General features: G+C 39.3%; 1 protein-coding gene across 6 annotated transcripts in view; it reads left to right on the top strand.

Moving 5' to 3' along the window:
- The window catches only part of LOC138016547 (thiol S-methyltransferase TMT1B-like), a 34389-nt gene extending 10450 nt beyond the window's left edge, over positions 1-23939 (top strand). For 2 of the 6 annotated variants that reach the window (XM_068863714.1, XM_068863713.1), the window contains exons 2-5: positions 4346-5430; positions 13476-14085; positions 16002-16035; positions 21234-23939. In XM_068863714.1, the coding sequence (XP_068719815.1) occupies positions 5396-5430; positions 13476-14085; positions 16002-16035; positions 21234-21445 (891 nt within the window). In that variant the 5' untranslated portion in view covers positions 4346-5395 and the 3' untranslated portion in view covers positions 21446-23939. Of the gene's footprint in view, positions 1-4345; positions 5431-6224; positions 6345-7253; positions 7480-9512; positions 9697-13475; positions 14086-16001; positions 16036-21233 lie in introns of those variants that run through there. The other 4 variants (XM_068863715.1, XM_068863718.1, XM_068863719.1 and 1 more) reach the window with 4 other exon arrangements.
- The last annotated feature ends 1641 nt before the right edge of the window (positions 23940-25580 follow it).

The raw sequence follows: 25580 nt of genomic DNA, 5'->3' as shown, positions 1-25580 counted from the left end.
CACATTTTTCACAGCCAAAGATGTATTTGTGTCATCAAGATTGGGATTTTATACAGGTAATATACACCACCGTGAAATACAATCAGACAACATGCTACGTGTTCCAAAGCGTGCGACTGAAACACGCGACTCATGTGAAATATGAAACTTGTTCATATTCGAATACTGACGCATACATTAGGTTTTAAGGTATTCTAAATGACACACATCAAATGTTCTGTGGTGTTCAACTGGGATACGAGAGTTGTGCGAAGTATGAAACATGTTTGTGTTCAAATACTGACGCATTCGTTAAGCACTGTTGACCCATGCCAAAGCTTGTATATCCTCAAAACTGTGTTGAAACTGCCGAGTGGAACACACTTTTTACTTCCTTGATCAATTCCTTGGATTCCTTGCAAAACCCACCCAAAAGAGAAAGAAAAAATACCAGGACAATATGCATGTTATCCCAACAAAAAGCGAACAACTGCCATGATGATTCTTTATTAAATAAATAAAAAACCTTATATTGTTGCTTGTTCATGTATGCTTAGTTTCATTGAACTAAGGAAGAATTTACTTTACATTTCTTTAAGAAGGTCCTATGTTCTGAAAAAGTATAAAGAACCATCTGAGAATCAAAACCTATAAAACACTTGAACATTATTGTACATGTCTGCAAACTTTACACTTGTCTAGTATCTAGATGTTGCATAATCATCTGAGAAGCAAAGTCTCAAGAAAAAACACTTAACATTTTTTGTGCAAACTTTATAACTAGATGCTGCTGTGTTATGAAAAGAGTATAATGCAGCTTTTGAGATGCAAAGTGTAAAAAACACTATCATTTTGTATGCAAACTTTACAACTACGGTAGATGCCGCCATGTTATGGAAAAGCATTATGAACCAATCGAGAGGCTAAGTCTAAAAACACTATAACATTTTGTATGCAACCTTTAGAACTTAGAACCACTGTAGATGCTGCTATGTTATGAAAAGCATTATGAACCATTTGAGAGGCCAAGTCTAAAAAACACTGTAAAATTTTGTACGCAAACGTTAGAACTTAAGGTATTCTCTCACCAGTATTTTCAACACGAAATATATATAATGTATCAATAAATCAATTATTTTATTCAGTATCTTTAAAACTTTGTTCACTCTATTCAGAGTCACTTTGGATGGCAATTGTCTCTGTCTCCTATGAGAGCGTGGTATGTGTCTATGTTGCCTTTTCACTTGCCTTTAATTACCACTTCTATGCATAATAGAGACTGGTGTTGAATGCTTTTCCTCCTCTTCCTCCAGCTCCTCCACTGAGTGTTCGCGTCCTGGTGCAGGCTCAGTGTCTGCTAAAGCCCAGGCTACATTATGCCTGGGCATTTGCCTCTCTGATGATGGCACACCCTCAACTCTCGGTACACAAGGCCTCAGGTCCTCTCGCTGGCTATTGTTTATCTGCTGCTGGAGTCGTTCGATCAGTACACTTGCCCTTTTCGACCTCCAGATTGGACGACGGACCACCCACTTGCCTTTGTTCACTCCAACACCATTCTCCTCATCACTGACATAATCATAATTCAGTGACTGCAATAATTCCTTTTCTTGGTCACTTGAAACCTGTAACCGTGCATTAAACAGCTGGGAGTAAAGAAGAAATAATTATTAAGTGTAAGTTATCAGTATTATTGCATGCTTAGTAACAGTTATTTATTCAAATTATTCATTTCAGTTCCTAGCACTTTTCACACAATGAGAGCAGTTATATTTCTGAGGGAAGTCTGTACTAGACATTTTAATAATAATAATAATAATAATAATAATACTGACTAAAAAAGTAATTTCTGAAAGAAAGACACCTAAGGGATGTTCTCACAATACAGAGAGTTGTGTAGTCTAGCATTTAATATTAGTACTACATTGTTTGTTTCCTACAATGCACTATCAAATTTACTGAAAACCCTGATAAAGGGCGTTCAAGGACAACCATGAAATGGCCCTTGCAAATAGCCACATGGTACAAATCTGTCATGCTGAAGAGCAAGTACATGTTACACACAGGTCAGAACAAAACAGGAAAAGTTCATTAATACCCAAAAATGTAGCTTGCTCTCAGCAAAGTGGATTTTGTACCAAGTGATTGTTACATCTACATGTAGTTGCCAAAAACTCTTGTCTAATACCAGCTAACCATGTCCATGTAAAGAGCTAACAATTCATCTGCCTTACAGGGCAAGTCTTAGGTGTCTCCTTTGAGAGAGTTGACTGTTTTATTGAACGATCAGTCAAATGATCTTTTGTAAAATTTAACGTGCAAGCACATACAAAATATGCCTGATGTACATGCACTCCAGACTAAATTAAATGATATTCTTATTGAGAAAAATGTATAATTTACCCTTTTCCTTCTTGAACGTACCGGTAATTTGTTAATTAAAGCCAAAAAGCTGGGTTAAAGGTCAAACTATTTCACGGACTATATAAACACTTGAAATGGCAGACGTCAGTTGCACTTTGCCAAGTCGTAAGCAGCACCTTTTAAAAATGTCATGCTCATTTCAAACAGTCACATTAAATAAGTATTTTAAAGGTGATTACTTTTTTGCGCCAATAGCATGAGTAGGATGGCCTGTCAATCATTGACCCATTTTGGGAAAAGTATTTGAACATCACTCCATGACATCACTCCATAAGAAAATGCAAAATATAATTTTATGCCCAGTGAATGTGATATTTTGCAGCAATATAAACATAGTTACATGTAAAGCATACTGGAAGACGTACAATTATGTCTCTAATTGTGGACAAAAGTTATTGTATCTACTTGTTTTCAACATTACTCCATTGAAACCATGTAGACATAGTAGTTAATTAGATACATTATTTCAATATAAGCTCTCTTTAAGCTACAGTAATACGAGCAACAGAAATGTCCAACTTGTCTCGCAACATTGCTGCAAAATGCAATGTCGCGCGTTTTACATCCCACGCACAACCTGTCTCGCAAAAAAAAATTGTGTTGCAAGTTGCTGCAGCGTGTTGCAGAAAGTAGAGGTCCGTTCTACTTTCTGCAACAAAATCAACACAATTTTTTTGTTGCGGGACAAGTTGTGCGTGGGATTGTTCTAATGGTTATGTAAATAATGGTGAAGTAAGTGGTACATGTACAACTACATTTGCCATTGTCATATTTACATGTTTACCAAATTTGAATACTTAACATACAGTATACATGTAAGCATGTTACATATTGGTGTGGGTTTGTTGTTGAATTTAAGAAGAAAACAGTGCATGAATTTCAAAAGTCCTTAAAGACCTGATTTCTGAGGCCTTCACTTGTCGTTCAGTTCAGCATGTCGAAGTTCAGTGGCATTTCGTATTTCCAATAACATGTAGTCGGTAGTTGTGTTCTTTGCAAAGTTTTATGTAAGTGTGAAATCAGATGATCTTCAGCAAAATTAACGATGCATAATTTATCATACACAGTTTAACTCGGGTGAGTTTCACGGCAATTTTGATGTTTCAATTAATCTCTCAAAAGTGACGGCTATGTTGATCAATTGTTCATTCAAATAGGAAGGTTAATTTGTTAGTGGATCTTAATTTTTAACTCTTGGTTCAGCCTTTTACTTTTCAATAAAAAACCAATGTGTCTTTGTTTTAATATGCTAATGAGGGACGAGACTCTAAAACAAAGGATTCCGTGTATAATACGCAACTCAATTTTTGGAGCTGTTTTAGTGGGAAAAAAAGTGCATATTGTACACAGGGAAATATGGTATTGGCTGAATGTCTTTTTAGCTAACAGTGGAATAAAACATTGACGTACACGACAGGTAAATTTGTAAGCCTTAATTGCTTATTTTATTCTGACTTGTCTATGATCTCAGCTATTTACTTTAGCTTTTTTGTAAATAAACCCCTTCAGGCAGGCTGCTGGTGTATGCCTGTTATACATTCATGTATACTGTAGTATAGAGGGTTTTCACATGACGTTATGGCGGCCATGTTGGTGTTCCAAAACAAAGGAATGGCAGCCATGATGGTGTACCAAACTAATCCTCTGGGATTTGAACTCTATTCTTATGCAAATACATTCTTTTGTTTCAGTAATCCAATATGGCTTCTGGTCACGTGAGTGAAAACGCACCATAACATGAGTATCTCAGAAGAACTGCTGTCAGGTCACCCTGACTGTCTGTACTATACATGCACCTGTAGACACCTATCTATGATGCAGATAATGGTGTATATTTACATCTGCATACATAAACATGTGGAAAGACAGCATGTGCATAAGAAAAGAAATTTGTCATTTTCACAATCATCCTAGCTTATTACTGTTTTTATTGTTATTGTAGGGAATTGATGAAAATGGAATTGATAACGAAACTGGAGATGATGGTCTTGAGTATGGTGAAGAAGACCAATCTGATGAAGCAAGTACATGTAGCTCAGCTGGCCAGTATGAAGTGTCGTCAGAATCAAAAGTCCTTGTTTTGTTCCTTTTTCTTTGGCAAACACTTTATAAAGTTTCTGATCATGGAATGCTAAAACCTGTTGAAATTCTTAAGACTTTTTATTACAATGATTGGTAATGTGGCAAAGGTCGAGTCTGTTGTTAAATTTGCACAAAGTTTACCACAGACACTTTATATGGCCAAATCATACATTGGACTTGGACAAGATGAGTTTGAGAAATTTGTTGCCTGTCCAAAGTGCTGTACATTGTACAAAACTGAGGAATGTACTGTAAGGAAAACCAATGGCTGGGTTGTTTCAAAGAAATGTGACAATGTCCGATTTCTGAATCATCTCCAGAGAAACCGAAGGAAGCAATGTGGTGCAATTTTAATGAAGCAAATGCGATCCAAGAATGGATCTGCTTTCCTCTATCCTAAGAGGTTGTACTGTTTTAGGAAATTGTCAGATTCATTGAGGGCGCAGATTACAAGACCTGGCTTTCTGAATCTTGGAGGAAAAGAGACCTCACTGGAAATTCAATGGGTGTATTTGAAGGAAAGGCAGAGTTTGCAAAGATTTCTTGGATTCTGACGGAGATCCTTACTTCTCAACAGCAGGAAACCTAGGCGTTATACTCAATGTGGATTGGTTGCAGCCTTACAAGCACACCAATCACAGTTGTGGAGTTATATATCTAGTGCTAATGAATCTTCCTCGGGAGGAGAGGTTTAAACCTGAAAATGTGATAATTGTCGGGATTATACCAGGCCCCAAAGAACCAAAGGGTGATATCAATCCATTTCTTAAACCTCTTGTTGATGAACTTATAGACTTCTGGGATGGAGTTATCTTTGAGGACTCATGCCTTCCAGGAGGGATGTTGAAGCTTCACGTTGCCCTCTTGGCGCTGTGCCCTCTTGGCGCTGTGTTGTGCCAGCTGCTAGAAAATGTGGAGGTTTTGCAGGCCATTCAGCAGCAAAAGGTATGTGTCATGATATGGGTCATTCACAGTCAATCTAGACTGCAAAACAGTCGTTTTCTTCCATTTTCAGAAGGCGCGAAGCGCCGTAAGCGTGATCCTCGCGTGTGAAGCGCGCGAGCCTCACGTGTGAGGCGAGAAACCGTATTTTTTCGCGTCTCTCCCCATTCTCCCTCGCCGTATCTACACTCGCTTTAGACCTTTCGTTTGAATATTTATCGCGTTGCTTTTCGTTTGAATATTTATCGCGTTGCTTGCGTTCGCAAAAAATACGACTGTTTTGCGGTCTACTAAGCGGTTAAAGGGCCTGTGACATGACAATGTGCATACTTGATTTTGATTGAAACCAGAAAGTTTTTAAACAAGAGAAATTATACAAATTAGTACCAGGGGCTGTGTGGGATAATTTTCAGGTTTCTCCATTTTAACAGTTACCTGTGTAGCTGTAATTCTAGATTCAGTCTTTTTCCATTCTGGTTCCAGGATTTAATTGCTTGTAAAGCAAGGAAAATGCTTTCTCTGTAAATCAAATTTAAACGCCCGTGTTTTACAGTATTTTTTTTTCTCTAACATTTTCTAACTTATTTGTGCTAAATTCTTCTAATTTTTTTTTTTAATATTACTTTCCATCACGTCAAACTTTTTTCTAGAGTGTTTCGTTTACTTAAATATAAATTGATTATCGCCAATAAGAACAGTGGTTTCCGTTTATTGATTAGTCAATGATTGGCACTTCGGATTTGAACTTTGTGATTTAATCTTGTGATTTAGTCGGCTTGTCGTTTTATACCTTTCAGTATTTTTAATCTTGCGGCACGTGTAGATCTGATCGACTTTTTGCTCCTTCGTTTTGCTATCCTTGTCTGCTTACCGATTACTTACCCGTTTGGTTTTCTCAACTGGATATCGCCATAGAAGTAAGTAATTTAGATCTCTGAAATTTGTTGTTAGTCTAGATCGTTTAAGTTAACCCGGTTTGTAAGACGTATTGTAAACCGATCATACTGAGAATATGAAATGTCCGTTGTTTTAAATCGAATCATACAGAATCATCAAATTATACGATTTACCCCGAACCAATATCCCTGTATTAAGCACCGCCGATAGGAAATCAGAGTATCTCGAGATGCGCAGAACGTATGCGCAATAACAATAGTAGGCACCGTCCTTGATTTCGTGACATCGATACCCTTTCATACCGACCTTATCTTGGTTTTTTGATTGAAGAAGAAAGTGTGTTGAAAGGGCATTGGCTCTATCAAGATCTTTCCATTTGTAGTGCTGGAGCATGCTTACTCTCGCACGGGATAATCAGTCGTGTCTCTTCCGAGCATGCGCATATTGTTCAACCTACAACGTTCAGCGTTTTCGAACATTTCAGTGTGGGCAGTGGAAAATGCTGCGCAAGTGGTAGCAATCGATTTGCTTGAAGCAAATTTTCCTTGTATCCTAACGTTTAGTTTATTTTTGCTTTTTGAAGGTAAATAGTTTGAAATCAGTAGTGTATTTTATGTAAACAAACTCTAGTGGCTCTGAAAACTTTGAAAGTTTACATAACCTTTAACCTCACACAATTCAACGTTGCGTGCGACATAATCGTGAGTGACGCTGTTTGGTGCAATACGGTCAAAACGCCACGCGTTTACATTAGCAGAGAGGAGTTGAATAGACTTCCGTGATGCCAGAGAGGAATTGAACACACTTCAGCGATGCGGCATGCATCGCGATAATGTAAATATGTAGAGGCAAGTATCATCGCATATCCTCAAAAAGATTAGATAAACAGAGATTATAAAGTCTTCAGTAAAAGCTGGATGAAAGTTAGGGCCCTGGCATGCAAAGTGCTTTAATATAGTGAAAGAAAGAATTAGGAATAAAACCAAATGACAAATACACTTGCGTTGCGGTAATCGATATCAAGTTTCCAATCACGATCAGTGCTTTGGTACAAATACTAGAAGCAAACAAAAGATAGCTTAGTTGACGCACCAGCTTGACTTGTTAGAGCAAGCTTTCTTCATTCTTCTGAGGAACTGTTTCCAATTCATTCAGGTATGTCAAGTAAAAGTATCACAAAATATTACTATAATATTTCTTTTCTCAAACAGCACCTCTAACATATCTCTTGGATTTTTTGCACATATTGTCAGAGGGTAATAACGTTTGCAGTTAAAGTTTTCTCTGAGAGGAAGATCTCAAGGAGAATTGAAAACATCAGAGGACGTCTAGCACCATCATTGATGGCATAAATCAAGAATCGATCATATGAACAAATGACAACTGAAAACAGGCTGTTAAAAGCCGGTATTCAGTACTGCCAAATTCTTTAGAGGTTAATTCAAAGTGCTTACAGTGCTGACAAGAAATGAAAACGAGGTTTTAGCGACAAAGGGCAAACCTATACTCAACAATTAAAACATCCAGATTTCCCGACTCGACATGTTCGATGGCTTCCCTCTCACATTCCCACACATTTGCAAGAGGAAATAACCTCAGGGTGAAACAAACGTGGTGACTGTCTCGATTAGCTGATGATAATGCTGCGAGAAGTCAATCGTCTTTCAACAGTCAAACCAGAGCTTTGATATTCTTGGTGTGAATATTGGGTTACCGTTTTTTGTATGCCGGAATCTCGATTAATTAAACAAACCTCCTGAAACGAAGTGGTTAGCCCACTTTCAGTAAAATTTTTCGACAGAACTTCGAAACAACGAAATCCTTCGACACTTTTTAATGCAAATTTCCCGATAGTCTAGAATTAATTTTTCATTGAGCCTGTTGTGTCTTCCAGAATTGCCTCTAGGATTCTGGAAATTATCATGTATTAGTGTATTTTTGATGAATGGTCTTTCATTTCAGTCAATCATGGATTTAGGACTGTAAGCGGATTTTAAAAACCTTATTTCACTTAATTATTTTTCGTTCGACTACAGGCAATCATTCAATTTCGTAACCGGAGAGATTATTAGGCATATTTGGTGGTGATTTTTCTTTTATCGTAACAGCGCCAGCGTTTCTTTGTCCTGGTGGACTGAAAAGCGGGCATAGACTTGAGTATATCGATAAATGAAAAATTTGCATTAAATTTACTCTACATACATGCAAAGGTTTTAGCCAAAAACTTATTCTGTATAAATTAAATTAACGATAATATATATTAAACACATATACTGACATTCAATTTAGCCATAGACTTGAACGCGTGACTTCCTCGAGATTCATTATGAGCTCAGCACGCAGACGGTTTGGCAAGAAGGAAACTTATCTTTGTCCCTCTCAGCGTACCATACCACATTGATTGCATGCTTGTCACACTAGTGACAAAAAGAAACGAAGACTCTGAAAACGAGAAAGTTGTCACACATAAAAAGTGCGCATGCGTCATTTTCTTGTTGCACAGCGGAAGCCCTGCCTTGACATTTTCACAGTATATATCGGACGGTTTCTACTGAGGCAAAATGAGCAATTGTTACGACCGCTTCGGATAAGTACTTACGTTTTTAAAGCGGAAAGAGTTCTTGTTTGTTTTGTTTAATTTCGTTCTGGTCGTTATAATATATAATAACTTTTGCCTTCAAAATCATGGAGCCAGTGTGCTTTTCCATCAAACTGGTTTCTTAAAAGCTACGCGATCATGAATTTACGACCATATTTAAGGCCATAGGCTTCGAGGGGTACGGGTCTAATTGTTAAATAGACTTCGGTGTACTGTACTGACTGAAGCGCGCGTCAACGCTCTGTCGGTGGGCTCGCGTGCCAATATTCTCACCAGGGAAGTCTCAACACCTTACATACAGAAGTGTCAATGATGAAATGGAATATGAAATGAATCGTATGACACAAAAGTGTGTCAAAAATTATATTTACAGCCGGACAATTTCACAATTTCGCCGCCCTGAGATGGTGCAAATATGCTCCAAATCAAACCCCTAGAATTCATCTGGTTGAAGGACCTCGCAATCAGTTAGATTTGTTTAAGAAAAAGTGCTCTATTTGAGGCTCGTTGATAATTGAGCTCAACGAAATTTATAAGCGTATCCGGTTTTACCTAAAATAGTGAATACTGAGACGAAACATTTACGGCGCAGTTCACATATTCCAAATACTTAAAAGCTTTCCATGACTGGAAATTTTGAAAATGTTCGGTTTATTACTGATTTAGAAACATGTCTAGTACATTCACCCCATGATGACCAATGAATGAATGATTGCTTGAACCGCCGTAGAGCAAGAATGTCGCTTTATTCACCAAGATCCCCGGCTCAAAAGGTAAGAGGTGAGTTAGTGTCGTCGCTTTAACAATCATAAGCGATTTTAATTCGACAAGGAGAAAGTCCCCCTTTTTTTGCAAAGATATATTCATTTCTCGAAAAGTGACTGCTACTCCGCAACAAACGTTTCTCGATACAGACTGGGATGATAGTGATTCGTGACACAAGACATGAAACAAAAATGATCGAGTTACAAATCAAAATACATCGGGATTTAAAAAACGCAGAAAGGAAGGACATAGATATAAAAAACAGTTGCAGATGTCTTAATCAAAGGATTAGGAATTTTTAGCGTTGGTTTATTAAAAAGGCGCCTAAAAGGGAAGAGCATTTCGTGTATCATAAGAATGGCTTCGATTATGTGTGAAACATAAATTTGCCTAATTCAACACTAAATTTATTCAGTCTTTATCTGAATGTGTGCAAAACACTAACACTTCCAAAAAAGGCATAATTCAGCTTTCATTGATCGATGCGGATACGAGATCAAGTGAGCTATGATCCTCGCAGTTATAAACGCAATTGCTAAAATTGCGTTTATAACTGCGAGGATCATAGCTCACTTGAGTATGAAAATTCTGTGCAACTTAAAGCACATTAAATTTAGTCCTCGCAGAAAATTAACAGGAAGCTTTTTACCTGAAAATTTTATCTTCCACCAGTTATTTTAATAGGAGATTTGATGAAATGACGGCTAGGGAATTTTAAAAATACTCACCCTTAGAACGCATACGGTTATTATAACTGATCTTGACTCCTAGTAGCTTCACGTAAAAAAGCAAGATCTTGTTGAAAGAAAAGGCAAATTTCAACTTGTAAAATTTACTTTTCACTTTTCAAAATGCTTTTTGTAAAGCAAATAAGTTATTTGTTCTCATCATGACTCGTAAAAGTTTTCTCTCGACCCCCCATCCACCCGGAAATGCAACGATGCACAACCTCGCACTCCTAGATAGAGCGCCGAGGAAATTTCGCTTTAGTGTACGAGTGAGATCTCGTGGTGGGGGATGACCTCAGAAAGCATGATTGGCAAAGTCATCTTTATGACTCCTTGACCTTATTGGTTCTCTGCTGTTCTCTGGGAGTTGTTTTCCCCTCTCAGCGAAAACCGACAATTTTTACTCGTTTGATGTGACGTGCACGATAACAGCACAAAGCAAGCGTTTCAGTGCATTTGTTTGCCTTAGTCCACAAATCAACAACGTGAAATCATCAAATTTCAGGTTTTGACGACAATGTGACCATACAACAGGAAATCCTTCACTTCAGAACCGTTCCTATAAATCCAGTTTATGATAGATCGCGCCTGTTGTTCAAGGTCAACAAGATCAAATAATCGCGAAATACTTACGCGGATGGTGTTAAGGTATATTTTGAAGTGACGTTGTATCTGACGTTGCTGTAGACTTGCCACAGGTCGGCTGCGAAAGAGAGCGAGCACTAGTGAGCGAAAGCGAGGGGCGAAGTCCCGAGAGACGGGCTTTGAGAAAGTCTAACGTTGCCGTTGTATTTTCTAAAACTCGTTTAAGATCGACGACGGCTCGGTCGATTAATTAATACATCACCTCAAAATATAACTTTGCGCCATCATACGTTTTTCGCGATTAGTTCATCTCGTTTAGCGCCATACAATAAATTGGTACGAGCGGTTTCAGACTGATGGCGCTTTCCATTTGATTGAACTGATCGGCCAGACCAGGTATTTTGAAGGACTAACTCTACAACGCCTTCAAATTAACACTCTTCGAGGATGATATACTCTCCTCCGGAAGAATTCGATGGATTATCATGTAAGTGTTCCTTCAAATTGTTGCATTTTCTTTGAAAACTGATGGGTGTGGCCGGCCAGTTGTGACAAACGAAAAGCGCCCTAAAACTGAACGATTCACATTTGTACACTCGCGTTGTCCTCAAAACCTCAAATTTGGTGATTGTACGTCGTTGTTTAATAAAAAAATTCCAACAGACATTTAATTTGGACAAATAAGATGAAACACGTAGCCAGAAATAATATTTCCAGTAAGTAGCTTGCCAAAAAAATTTCCCGCGAAATGTTATAAATGTTATAAATGCAAATGAGTTAATTCGCAGAAGGAAAGAAATACGTTCGGAATGCGTGCCGCACGTGCAACACGAATATTTTGCCTCTTTTAACCAATAACATTGTTGTCTTATGGCGTTCTCGTTGACGACGATCGCGTCGTAAAAAAGTCCCTTTTTTGCAGCGAAGCCGCCATATAAATGAGATAGAGCAAAGGCGCCCGCAAACGAAGTTTTCTCGGCGCGTAAACGAGGAAACATTTGCTGAGAAAGCAAAATGTTTTTCAACAAATTCAGAAACATTTTTCCTCCCGCAAGAAATGTTTCCTTGGGCCGCAAACAAACGGGAAAATATTTGTTTCCGCAACAATGTTCCTCGTTTGTGGGCGCCGTAAAGACGGCAGTAAGGTAGGATAACCCTAGTGCTAGGGGTACCCCCTAGCACTCACACATTTCTTCTTTGTTTCAATGACCTGTTTACAAGGCAGCTAGGGTTACCGTCTGGCGCTAGGGTAATCATAGCTGCCTTGTAAACGCTCTGCTAGGGACAACTCGCCTACCCGGGACAACTTTTTAGCGATTTCCATTGTGTTTGCAATGCTGGCGGTTACGAAGCACGTAAAGTTGTCCCGGGCGGTAGGGTAACCCTACCTGTGAAATTTTGCTTGTAAACCCGGGTTATCTTTGACCCTTCTGCTAGGGCAACCCTACTAGCAGTAGGGCTAGTAGGGTTACCCTACCTGCTTGTAAACAGGGCCTCAACCAATGTCATTCTACCTGTCCATGGCTGCTAATTGACCGGGTGAAATGATTGTGCGCATGCGTGATGTGTTGGTTAGCGTGTGTCACCTTGCTTTTATTATTGTTGTAAACAGGGCCTCAAAGAGGAAATCGTGCTGCACGTGTGGCATGCATTTTAGCACATATTGTCGCGGAACGATGTGAAATCGCCAGATTTGAGGTATCAACGACAGACAACGTGGGCACACAAATGTGAACATTTTATTCTCTATTTTTACTCTGAAACCGCTCGTACCCAATTTATTTTTAAGATACACGTACTTCTCCCACGTTGCACGCCATGAACGACATGGTATAATCGCTGAAGACTAACGATACTTTGAGGTGATGTCGTAGTCCCTATTGGCACGTGATACCCCGATTGCAGGCTACAATAAAAATTATCCTACGAGTCAGTGCATAAATTTCACGTCTGACCTATCGTTAAAAAATGCGGAGAGATTTTTGCAGTGGTTTTGCCGCGATTGGGTTGCTTAAGACACGTGTTTCCATTTAATTTGAGAGCTGAAGGAATGTGGAAGGTAAAAGCCTTTATCGTCGAAACGTGGACCGCTTTATCTCGATATCAGTAACATAAACCGGATTCAAGTTCATCACCTGATGTGGTTTCACTCGCGAATGCATCTGACTCTTGCAAGCAATTCCTTGTGGGCCATGCAAATTGTGTGACTAATTCACAAACCTTAGGAGACAAAATCCAAATTATGCTTCGTTGCATAACAATAGTACATTTCTATTTTTGAACAACTTTATTTCCACACAGGGCTCTTTCGTAAGATGATTTTCTTGAAGATTAATTTTGATTTATTATCTTTGGCCTTCCGGCGGAAGTTCCGGCACTGACAGTTGATCTCATCACCTTAAGTGTGGTGAGGCGAGATTGACTCTCTGAAGTGACAAGCCGTGTTTCTTCCATTTCTTCCTTTGTTTTTACAGCATTCAAGGGGTTAGAACTGATAATTTTTCATCTGAACGAAGTCTACACGACATCAAAGCCGAGCGACAAGACCCTTCTATGCAGTTGCAAGAGATGGCGTACGGTTTGATCCTAGGAATATGTGCAGTTGTGTTGGTCATGTGTGTTATCGCTGCCATAATGAGTGAAAACATCCGAAACACTGTGATAGCTTCGGTGGCCTACAAGAGAGCTTTCGCGCTGCACATGAATATTTTCAGCCATCTTTATAACAAAGCTCTTCGAAAACGCAAAGAGGAGTTATTTGCTCTTATGAAGAAGAACTTGCAAACCGTCAAAGGAGAGAAGCTTATTTTAGAGATTGGAGCAGGAACTGGAGCGAACTTTGAATTTTTACCAGAAGGCAGTTTTCTGATTGCGCTTGATCCTAATGCACATATGGAGCACTACTTTGAGAAAAACGTGAAAAAGTTTTCACATGTTCACCGCAAGAAATTTGTTTGCGGCCCTGCAGAAAGCATGCATGTGATCCCCGATGGCTCCGTAGAAGCCGTTGGCTGTACCTTGACACTGGGCTCGGTTGAAGATTTAAGAGCCACTTTGGCCGAAATTACAAGAGTTATCAAACCGGTGAGTCGTTAATCAACCTTGAAATGCTTTCTTTGCGTGACCTAAGACACATGAAAATGTCATAATTTCCGAGTTGTTGATTTGTGTTGTCGGCTTCCAATAGGGAATTCGAACTTTTTTGTCTTTTAAAATTTTTCCGTTCAATTTAGGACTTTTCTCAGAAGCGTTCCTTGCCAGCTTGGTATTTTAATTTATTCAGATGAAACAATTCAATGAAAATCCAAAAGAAATTACCATGCATATGACCTAAAAATTAAATTTGTGCAAATAAAAAAAAAAAAAAAACGGTATCGGAAAGAAATTGCCCGGGTTAGTGGGAGGTACTCCCAGAAAAATTGGGTCCCCTATTTCAGACCAAAACCTGAGATTATCCCCACCTGTTTCAGACCTGACAAAAAATTTGATACCCTATTTCAGACCTATTTTCAGACCTATTTCAGCTGTTGCACGGTTGCCTTAATAATTTGAGAATTGCTTTGTTGATATGATGAAGAAGAAGCTGCTTCTAAAAAAAATTCCAATTCAAGACTTGAGTGAACAAAGCATACCCTATTTCAGACCAAAATGGTCAAAGTCGTTACCATATTTCTGACCAAAACGGCAAAAAACATACCCTTTTGGGGCCGCATATACCAATATAGCCGATATGAGAGAGTATCCCACCCCCCCCCCCCCCCCCCCATCCTCCGGGAGAAATCACAAGAATAACAAAACACAATGCTTCAGGTATGGTAGGACCTATTGACAGAGTTTTCAAAAATTCGTGTTGGCAAGTCAGTATCAAAAACAACATGGAGAACGCTGTTTGTGACTTGGAACATCATTCAGTTGGACCCAAAAACAGTATGATTTCAAGATATGGTGGTTATCTGTCGCGTTTCTATGGTTTATCACATAGGAATATTTCAGTTGCGTGCGGACAACTATTCAGTCAGTATTGTTATACTAAAAGCGCGAGTTCCGTAAAGCGATAATTGTCGATGGGTGTGGTAATGTTATTTTTCCTTTAAAGTAAACAACCTATATTGTCCTGCATTTTTTATGAACTAAACTGGTTTCAGCCGATGATTAGTCTATGTACAATAACAAGCGTTTTCCTGGGGGAAACATGCAATACTCTCGATGATTTGGCCATTGTTCGCTCTGCCAGAGCGTCGGAAATCTTGCATGTTCCCCTACGGAAACGCTTGCTACGATCAACTTGAGTGAATTATATTATTCTATACATCCGTCGCTTGGCGTTCCGGCCAAAACCGGCTTGTTTGATATATTCTTCTGTGAGTTTGTCGATGAAAATTTTATCCGGCCATTGCAGAGCTAGTATTGAATATGCTGGTAAACAGGAATCTTAAGGCGTCAAAAACAACTTGAAACCGGAAAAAAGTTTCTTTGAAAAAGGGAGCAAAAGATCTCGTCCAAAAAAACCGGAGTGTTTGTTTGTTTGTATTGTTTGTATTCTTCGAAAACTATTTAGAAATTTTCCTCTTTTAAAACTATGAATGGCTTTATTATGACAGTCTTCTGGCACACACAGGTTTACGCTGCAATATCATTTCCGTTTGTCTTTGCTTTCTTTTTATAAACAAAAGTCTGTCTAATTGATCAAACACAGCACGATATTACAGTGCGACGCGCTTTAGCGTGGCCACCTAACAATTTTTTTTAACAAATTGTCTGCCAATCAGGGTGTGTGAACTTGATTGACAGTCACGCGGCCTCCGTAAGTTGAACACCGTTGCATGGGTAGTTGAGTTGACGTATTTACACGTAATTGTCAAATGTGGAAGGTTGTTGGGTGACCGTGGCCAAGGTAAGGCGCGTTGCACTGTAAAAGTTTCAAATTCTCCAAGACGATGCTTTAATTCTGCTGGCTATCAACTAAAAAGCGAACTTCTTTTTTTTTCTTTTTTCCTTAGGGTGGTCATTTCTATTTCTTGGAGCACGTAGCAGGTGGGAGAGAGTTTATACTGAGTTATTGTGTTTTTTCCCTTGCATTTTGGCAGCAAAGCAACCTGTTTTCTTAATATGGAAAACGTCAAATTTATGTACTTTCAGTGTTGATTTAATATCGCCTTTTAAAAAGCTGAAACTCTATCATTGCAATGCTCGGTTTATAAGGAAAGCTTGATTCGAGAACCCAGTCATGAAGGAAGACAGGAGCTCATCAAGCTCCTGAGGAGGGGGGTGACCTGTCAGTGGTCTCACTTCGGAACTTCCGGCATCTCTGAAGCTGGTGTCAAAATGAGGCAGACACGTACCCACTCCTCCCTCTGTCATTTTTTCAAGTTTGGAGAAAGTCAAAATAGACTCCACCGAATTCCACCGAATTCCACCGAAGATAACATATTCTGGAATGAGGATCAACTGTATAATCTCCAGATTCTTACTTGAAAAGGAAGAAACATCTTTAAGATTTTGTCTGGTAACGATGGTGACAACTTCCCTTTTATCCCGATAACAGCAAGATTATCCCAGGGGTGAATAAGGCTAATCGAACGCCCCCTTAAAGAAAGTTTCCCACCGATATTTTTCTTAATTTAGCCGTTTTTAATTCATTCACGTTCAATGTAGAGCAGAGCGGATCTTGTTCATTTTTAGTCAAGGTCACCAGATAGCCGAAGCTGAGGCGCTTCGAGGGCCGGATAACTTTAGAGCACTTGACACACCTGAGTGATCATATAAGGTTTTTCATCAGCAAAATTACATCCTGAAGTCTGACTTAGAATCATCATGAAATGATTACAATACGGCAAAGTTGTATTCAGGTTTCTTAAACCGTCCGAAATCCTGAGTTTTAATCCTCTGCTAAAAATGAAAGCTTTCCTGCTCTGCTTATTCTGCTGGCTTACTTGTGAACGGTGCTCATCTCTCTTAAAGGCTGAATTCTCAAGGGGCACCTAACCTGATAGGAAGAAACGTGGGTTCGAATTTTCTAATTTTCGAACTCAGACTTTCGAGGAACACTAAGATTTTGGACTTTTTTCTGAACAGATTTCCTTGATATTTCGGAAAAGTAGTGCCGAGTCTGAGGAGTGCACCGCATTGAAGAACGCTAGAATGTTACTGACCTGAGTAAAGACTCAACTGTGGTATTGGAAATAACGTCCCATAAAATTTTCTGGGCGAAAAGGAGGCGACTGTGTAATGCAGTTTTTGATCCTACCCATCACCATTTCTAGAACTTTCAGACGAGACAAAAAAGCCACCTTGGAATTTCTACAGTCGAGAGGTTCCCCTAACAGAAACAGAAAAATATTTTGTATGGGCTTAGAACTTAGACTGGTTTCCAGCACTTGGCTAAGTAGCCTGACTTCTGGCTGTTATACACAGTTGTGGTCTCATTCACACAGAAAAGCCCTTCAAGCTAATCCTGCCAAGCCGACCACATGCTGGAAAGGTCGGACCACAACACCGGGAACACTGTCCCCTACTCTTTTCGAATAGTGTGTGGCATCTTAAACGTCCCACAGAGTTAATGAACAAGGGCTGTGAGACGGGACTTCCGGCTTATCGTCCTTATCCGAGAAGACTTGAAAGTCTAACCATTTGCAGATGTAGTTACAAAGGCAGCACTTTCTCCTCAGTTATTTAAAGACCCTGAGTGTTGGTCCGGCCGGAGTTGAACTCACGACCTCCCGCGTGACAGCCCGGTGTTCAACTAACTAAGCCACCGGTGCAGCTGCAAACTCCCAAAACGAGCTTTTAAAGCATTGTGGAGATCATTTTGGGTAATTCTGACATCCGGTCGTTTCGCCCCCGATTCTCATTCGATTGCTGCGGAATAGGCAACTGAGTGTCGGAATTAGTAAATGGCTTTTTTTCATTTCTTGTTTCTGCCCAACTGTGCAAAACAAAACTTGTAGTTTTGATATTATAGTAATTTCAGGTAAAAGTGCCGGCATCTCATAATATCTTTTAATTATTTTGATGTCGATTATGTGTTAAATATTGCGAAGACGGACGGCTTTGTGCTTTTGCAGAATGAAAAATATTGATAAAATGCTATTTGTGAGATGAAAAAGCACTGGATAGTTTTGGACTTCCTTCAGAGATCAGACAGAAAAGACTTTGGACAATAACATAAGTGAAGAGATTCCGCCACGTCGGAAGGTTTATGAACTACTTGTCCCAAGGATTATACCCTTAAATCTTAAGCTTCCCTTTCTGTGAATAAAGATTTTGAACTTAAATACATTTAAATATGAAACTACGCAGATTAAGCGATTAACAAATGTGTCGAAAATGTGATTGGGGATGCCAAAGTGAAGACAGTTTTGCATGTTTCCACTTTTTCGCTTGTTTAAGCGGTTTAAAGAAAAAAACGTTTCCAGTATGCAATGAAAAATCACAATCCGATTTTTAGGTATTTTCAGCCCTACTTTGATATATTAAAAGGGTTTACGTGCATGTATGAGAAACGACCAAGCAGGGTCAAATCGTTAGACGCCTCAAGGACTTAAAACGTTTAGTCTTGGAAAGTCTTAACTGTCTCAGCACTTGACACATTACAGTCGTCAAGCTTGGATGTGAATTGATCCTTTCTAAGTGGGTCAAATTCATGAATAACAAGATTTTTTGGAGTTAAAATAAGTCTAAGAAAGATGGTTTCGAAATTTTGAACAGGGAGACAGAGCAAACCCCAATATTTTTATATAGTCTTTTTGCGCTTTTTGTAACCTTTGGACCGGCGTTGTTCCAAGTAAGTTGCTAAGCAACCCTACATGTAAATCTGCTTCGAGGTGGTTCTCGCTCCAATGGACGGACTGGATATCTAGCGCTAGAAACGTCAAGACGCGCTTTTCGAAAATCTTCCGCGAAAAGAGTCAAAACATTATCAAACAAAAGCTTGTGAAACGATTTTGCACAAGCTTTGAAGTGGTCTCTCGTTTGTGGAATATCTTTTGTACCAGTTCCATATCATTGACCTCTGTGTGATCGACTTGAGTACTTCGCTGGGCCTTTATTTGGAAAGTTGCTGATTATTTAGCTTGATCTACATGAGCAAATGAGTGATTATAAAGTTTACTTCTGAGAAACTATATATGAAAGACACATTTGAACGACACATAAGAGTATATCCGCAGCTTATGCGAGCATTAGGACGAACTCAATTGGTGGAGCACTTCACCGTATTTAGCTTCTTAACTTTTGATTACTCTTAACATGACGTTCAGAAGCTTAATGATCTGTAAGCTTGACCAAGTTCAAATGAATTTCTTCTGGCCAAAGCCGCCTCAGTGCCAATATAGCACGCTGAAAGAAAGCTCCGGAAAAGTCTAACCTCTCAGTGGTGCAAATATCCGACTTTGTTGTCTGTTAAGTGATATTAAAACGCTGTGATGGTAATCTGAGCAATTTTAATTACGGTTTCGCGAAAGGTTAGTTTTCACTAGCAACACAAACATAATCTCAACATAATGAGCAACATTCACAGACGTATTAGCTCGGCGTTACTATTGAAGTGTTTTTGATGATCCGAACGCGTTCCCTTATGCTTGCGTCGCTAAGACCAGGTTTTAATTTCGCGGCTCAATAATTTACGACCCCCATGAGGTGCGGTGGCCTCACGGTTAGTGCGCTTGACTGTGTTGTGTTCTTGGGCAAGACACTTTACTCTCACGGTGCCTCTCTCCACCCAGGTGTAGAAATGGGTACCGGCGAATTTAATGCCGGGGGTAACCATGCGATGAACTTGCTTCCCATCCAGGGGGGAGTAGACTGTGGTCGACTGTGTCTCGACTCTGGTCGACTAACTAACTAGAAATACTCCTAGACGCTTGATGCTACAGAAACCGGGATAAGCTCCGGCCTAATGGGACACTCGGCTCGTAAGCAGACTTTACCTTTTTTAACTACAAGACTGAGAATAACAGAATTTTTCAAGACAACACCCCTCGGTTTCTCTTAGTGATTACTTTCACTGAAATCTGATTGTGCACAGTTTCCATAAATGTTACACGTAACAGAAATAAAGTACAATTATTATTTGGGCCATTTCTGAGTTGCTGTTTGTCTAAGTTTCAAAGTGAGTCTTGGTGCTCAACTATTCTTGGTTTCACTCACGTGATCAACAGCCATGTTTTTCAACGAAAACAAAAGAAGACGTTAGCATAATAATAGCTTTCAATTTCCGGAGGATTGGATCGCGACACCAACATGGCCGCCATTTCATTGTTTGGGGACACCAACAAGGCGGCCGTGACGTCATGTGAAATCCAAGAATTGAAAGGGAAATGAGTTTGATTTGCATAAGAATACGCAACTGATTTCCATTTGAATGGTTGTGCACCTGGACTCTCTTTGAAACTGAGGCATGAAGCAACTCGGAAATACATATTTAGGCAAGCCTAAAAGCGGAGTTCCTCGATTATTACTTATATTTTTTCAGATATTTTATAACTAGTCTACTTACCGTGATACGACCAGTCCGGCCTACGCATTATTATAAATCAGTCTATTTCCCCGTGCTCTTTATTGCTCTTTTCGCCATTTATTCGACCCGTTCCCTCGTGCTTGCTCCATCTTCCGCTGCAGCCTGCTCGTCACTTCTCGTTGTTTGTCGCTAACATATCGTCTTTTCTCGTGCTTTTACGTTGAGCATCGCTTACTCGTTGCCAGCAGACTGTTTTATTTTTCTCTCGTTTTCTTTTCTTTCCTCGTTGTACGGCATATTAAAACGTACTTCACTTACTTTTTGGTTGTCTTCAAAATTTCAATGCAGTACGCTGCCCATGCAACCTCCCGCGACCAAAAAACAGGGGTGCCAGCAGTGCGACATTTCGCGTACTCGCTTACGTGAAAGGTTGAACGCGATACGGAGAGACCGCGGTACGATGTCGTCATAACCAAAATCAAAATTTCTCGCAACGCTGGGTTACTATATTTTCGTAACCATGCAGCTATCACTCGTTTTTCTACAATTTGAGTGGTCAACTCGGCCTAGAACTGTTGATCACCGATAGGTGTTGTATGGGCGGATGTTTTTCAATATTTTTTTGCATGTTTTACGTTTTCTTTACCAAACGGCTCGGTTGAACATTTATTACTGACTCAAAGTTAGTTGAGAAAATAGGCCGGGGATGTTATTTTTTTCAAAGCTGCTCTTTCATTATTGAAACCAATTTTTGTAATTCTTTTCTTTTCCCCAGATGAATCAGGAACCTGGAGGAACACATTTCAACACAAGTTAGAGAATCTATGGAAATACTTTGGGGATGGCTGCTCGTGTACTTGTCAGACCTGGACCTTTCTGGACAATGCAGGTTTTTCTCAAGTGCACTACGAAAAGTTCCTCATGAGTGGTCTCAGGGTGATATGCTATCTGATGAGACCTCACATTGTGGGATATGCTGTCAAATAATATGTGCATTTCAGCAATTTTATTGTTACTATTTTCTCCCTTAATGACCACGACACTCTTTGTCGGCGGCAAGGGACGGTCTTCTAGTATATGGGACTATGAAATCTTGACGAACACTGGGGGTTTGGACGCGGTGAACGCAGTGAACACTTCTTCAACATGGCAAAGCCATGACAACAACGACCATAGCTAACATAAACTGTAGCAGATTTTTGGACCATATACGGCTTAAATTCTGAAAGAAAACTTAAAGCTGGTCCAAAATGTTTTTAATTCTGTCGCGCTCTATCTCGGGTTTTTTCGTGTGACAGGTGCGCGCTAAACCATCCTCCAGAATTCCTAACATTCAGAATTTCAACTGAAAGAGAGGAGTTTTTGTTTAGTGATATACTTTTCCGTGGGGTGTCGTCACAGTTTGAGAAGCGCGACCAGGCCAAATGAGCGACTGTCATTTTGAAGAGTGTTGCCTTTAGCCTTGCACAAAACCTTTCGGAGTGAACTGGACGAAATCGCTTTTTCCATTTAAACTGAAATAGCGACAGAATATACCTGTAATGTTTTACAAAAAGCGAATACGAGTTTTGGGAACTCTCATTAGAAATGACGCTTCGCTGTTTGTTTTCAGCATCAGTAATATTTGAGTTAAATCTTGGTCAATTATTTCTTTTCCTGCGTGTTGTTGTGAAGATGTTTTCGTGGATAAGACGTCTTTTTGGTCACAGGGGAGCTTAAAGGCTGGTTCACACGAAGGACGCAAACGCAAGCCCAAGTAAGTTCACACGTCGAACGCAAACGCAAGCACGTTGAAATACGCACGCGCAATTGCGTATCGCAAGACGGCGGACGAAGTTACCCCTAGAGGCATGGAACGAGTATTTTTCACCTTGCGTTTGCGGTTGCGTTACACCTGTTCACATGTAAGAAATACAAACGCAAGGCCAAACAAATGCAAAATTTTCCATTTCTTGCGTCGATGCTTGCGTTTGCGTTATGGTAGTTCACACATGTATTATCTTGCCCTTTCGCTCGCGTCGCTCGTGTGAACCAGACGACGGCGGCAACGAGAACGTTTCCTAAAAACAATATTATTTCCCGTTATTGCAACATCAACATTCCAGGAATAAAATTGGCATGAACGGTGTGAAGGTTTGGAGAGAGAATCGAAATTTTATCCTCAAGTGCTCGCATCCTCCACATAAGCTCAAATTTGGTTATTTCAAGTCGTTGTGAGGACGAGAACTTCTAAGAAATGTACCCCGCTCATGCGGGGCGTGCAAAGCCTTTGTTTTTCGTCGTTAAACCTAATGTTTTGTGGCTTTCTTTTTGCCCTTCGTTGAACTACTTGCTCAAGGTCCCTAATGAATTCTCTCGGAACAAAGTGATATAACAACAACGATAAAGAAAATGCACCTTACAAATTATACATGTAGCAGGTATATGGAAATAAGAAATTTTCATTAGATACTTCCTAACTTAAGAAACTGGCATTACGTTGAAATTAACCGGGTCGCCGTTAATGATCAGAGTATGGAAGATATCGCGCGCGTGTAACAGACGAATCCGCGAGGACTGAGTTTGCCACCCACGCTTGACATCTCCAGTTTTCCATTATTTTACCGGCTATTTCCGAAACGGAGAACGTTTTTTTACTTAGTGTCACGGGTGAACCGTATTTACTCGTGGGCCATTAAAAAAGTTTTATTTGCGGAGAAGGTGGGGGTGGTTGGTCACTCTCAAGCCGTTTAACTTTGCTGGGAGCTTATGCAGGTAGAATGTCATACACCTTTTGTTTCGCCTGACTTTAGATGGTGCGATTAAAACGGACCTCATATTGAACCATTCTAGCCAGAATGTAAGGGGTTAACAAAGTAGAAAATTGCTCAGACTAGTAGCAGCGGAAAGGATTGGCAAATTGTTGCAAAGTGAATCACGAACTCAATCTTCCCCATCAACCACTGCGCATGTATAGAAAAGGGACTGGATACGATTCTTTCCGGCTTCCAGGCCTTTTCGCCCTCTTACAACTTAGTTTAAGGTCCATTCGTGTAATTTACTTTTAAAAATCTTCTCTAAAAGGTAAGCAAGAGACAACAGCATTTTCAGTTAATATACTATGAAGGTAAAGATGTATGAAAAAAATCATTATATAAGAATAGTTACCGAGTGTTACAAGGTTGCAAAAGAAAATATATGAGTACGGGGTAAAAATTAAAAAGTATTTTAAGTTTGGTATATCATAAGCATATGCTACTATTCAACTTAATGACAAGGTTGGCACTGTTTGAGACCGTACTAAATAATTTCATTACTTTTTCAAAACAAATCTGACTACGAAGATATAGACCTACTCCTTTAGAAACATGTAATTTTAATATAGATTGCCTTCCTCGAACGAAATGCTGTATTTTATTTTCACGTTCCCCGTAAGGATATATCGGATCATACAATTGTCATTGGTACATTTAAATTGTTAAAATAAATCTTATATAACGACCATCAGTTGTTCATGATTGTGAGGTTGGTGCTTTCTTCCGGGGGAGGTTGGAGACAACTGAACTGGATAACTCAAATAAAATAATAGATTAGCATTACTGACAGAGGGTGATTCAACGAAGTTTGATTCACACTTCCTTGCTGCAGCATTCACCGCATGCCGAGTTAGAGTCGGACATTATGCCCTTATTATCTTGGGTCTCAATAAGAAAACACCACCAGGAATCATATGTAACTGCAATTTTCTGTCAGCAATCACCGTGAACTCCCGAACGACCTCGGACGGGAAAAGGTTTCGCGGGCATGGAGGGTCTGGGGCGCATCTCCGTGGGCCCTGGGACCTATTTCTCGAAAGTCTCCCAAAACGTTTTGGCCACGAAATACCATTTCTGAAACTATACCATCCGCTTGTTTTAAAAAGCTTGTCTTTTATTATGATTTTAGGGTAACCACAAGGAAAAAATGGTTAACGAGATAGATACTCTAATTAACAAGATGAAAAATTAAATTTCTAACTGAAGTTAAGCTTAGTCTGCTTTCCTTTCCTTTTCTCCTAGATCCTTCTGCCTTCTAAATATTTGAAAGCACGAAGAATGATGTTTACATGTTGCTGTTGTATGTCATAATCATTTATTTCTTTTACAGTATAGAGTCTGGCTTGCTGCGATTAGATTTTGGCTATTTGCAAGCCAGCCTAATAATAACTTGAACTGTTTGCTGTAAATAAATAAAACTTGAAACTATAAGTCGCTACATGGCCATGCTCCTAATTATCTTAGCTCCCTTTTCACTCAAAGAAATCTCTCTTATAATTTAAGGGACAATGAGAACAAACTGGGTATTCCACTACCCCACACTAACTTCCTTAACAGTTTTAGGTACACTGGTGCGGTCATCTGGAATAACCTTTCCCTGGAACTGCGGCAAGCGGAAACTATCAATAGCTTTGGAAGGGGCTGTCACAATTTTTTTGCTTGACCATTTATACACGGCATTCTTGTAAAGCAGGTTTATTAATTTCTTCGGGGTGGGGATAATTTATACATATTTAACATTTTAGCTTTATTTTACAAGGAATTTGATACTTTTAGATAGATATATATAGCTTGTAGTGTTCTTATGCCTGATGAATTCACCGTGTCTAAATAAAGTTCTTACTTACTTACTTACTTACTTACTTACTTACTTACTTACTTACTTACTTACTTACTTACTTACTTACTTACTTACTTACTTACTTACTTACTTACTTACTTACTTACTTACTTACTTACTTACTTACTTACTTACTTACTTACTTACTTACTTACTTGAAAACAAAGTGATGACTCAAAACCTCTCCTTAAGATACGGAGAAAATTATGACACCCGAAAATGTCGGGACTCAGTTTCAGTTTCAGTTTCAGTGTATTTACTTGGAAATGCTATGTTGCTTTACACCAAGGTATGAAAAAATATAAATAAATAAATAAATAAATAAATAAAAGAAAAAATAAGTTACAAACAGAAAATTAATCCCAACTTTAGCTTCGAAACTAGGTGCCTAAAGGCATTGACAGATGAGGTGCTTGCTACAAAGGCAGGCAGACTATTCCATTCGGGTATGGTTCTTGGAAAAAAATATAGTTTATAAGTGTCTGTG

The sequence above is a fragment of the Montipora capricornis genome, chromosome 9 (assembly GCF_036669925.1).
Source record: "Montipora capricornis isolate CH-2021 chromosome 9, ASM3666992v2, whole genome shotgun sequence".
Classification (NCBI taxonomy): Eukaryota; Metazoa; Cnidaria; class Anthozoa; order Scleractinia; family Acroporidae; genus Montipora; species Montipora capricornis.
The sequence above is the reverse complement of the archived record's forward strand: the minus strand, read 5'-3'. Positions and strand labels throughout refer to the sequence as shown.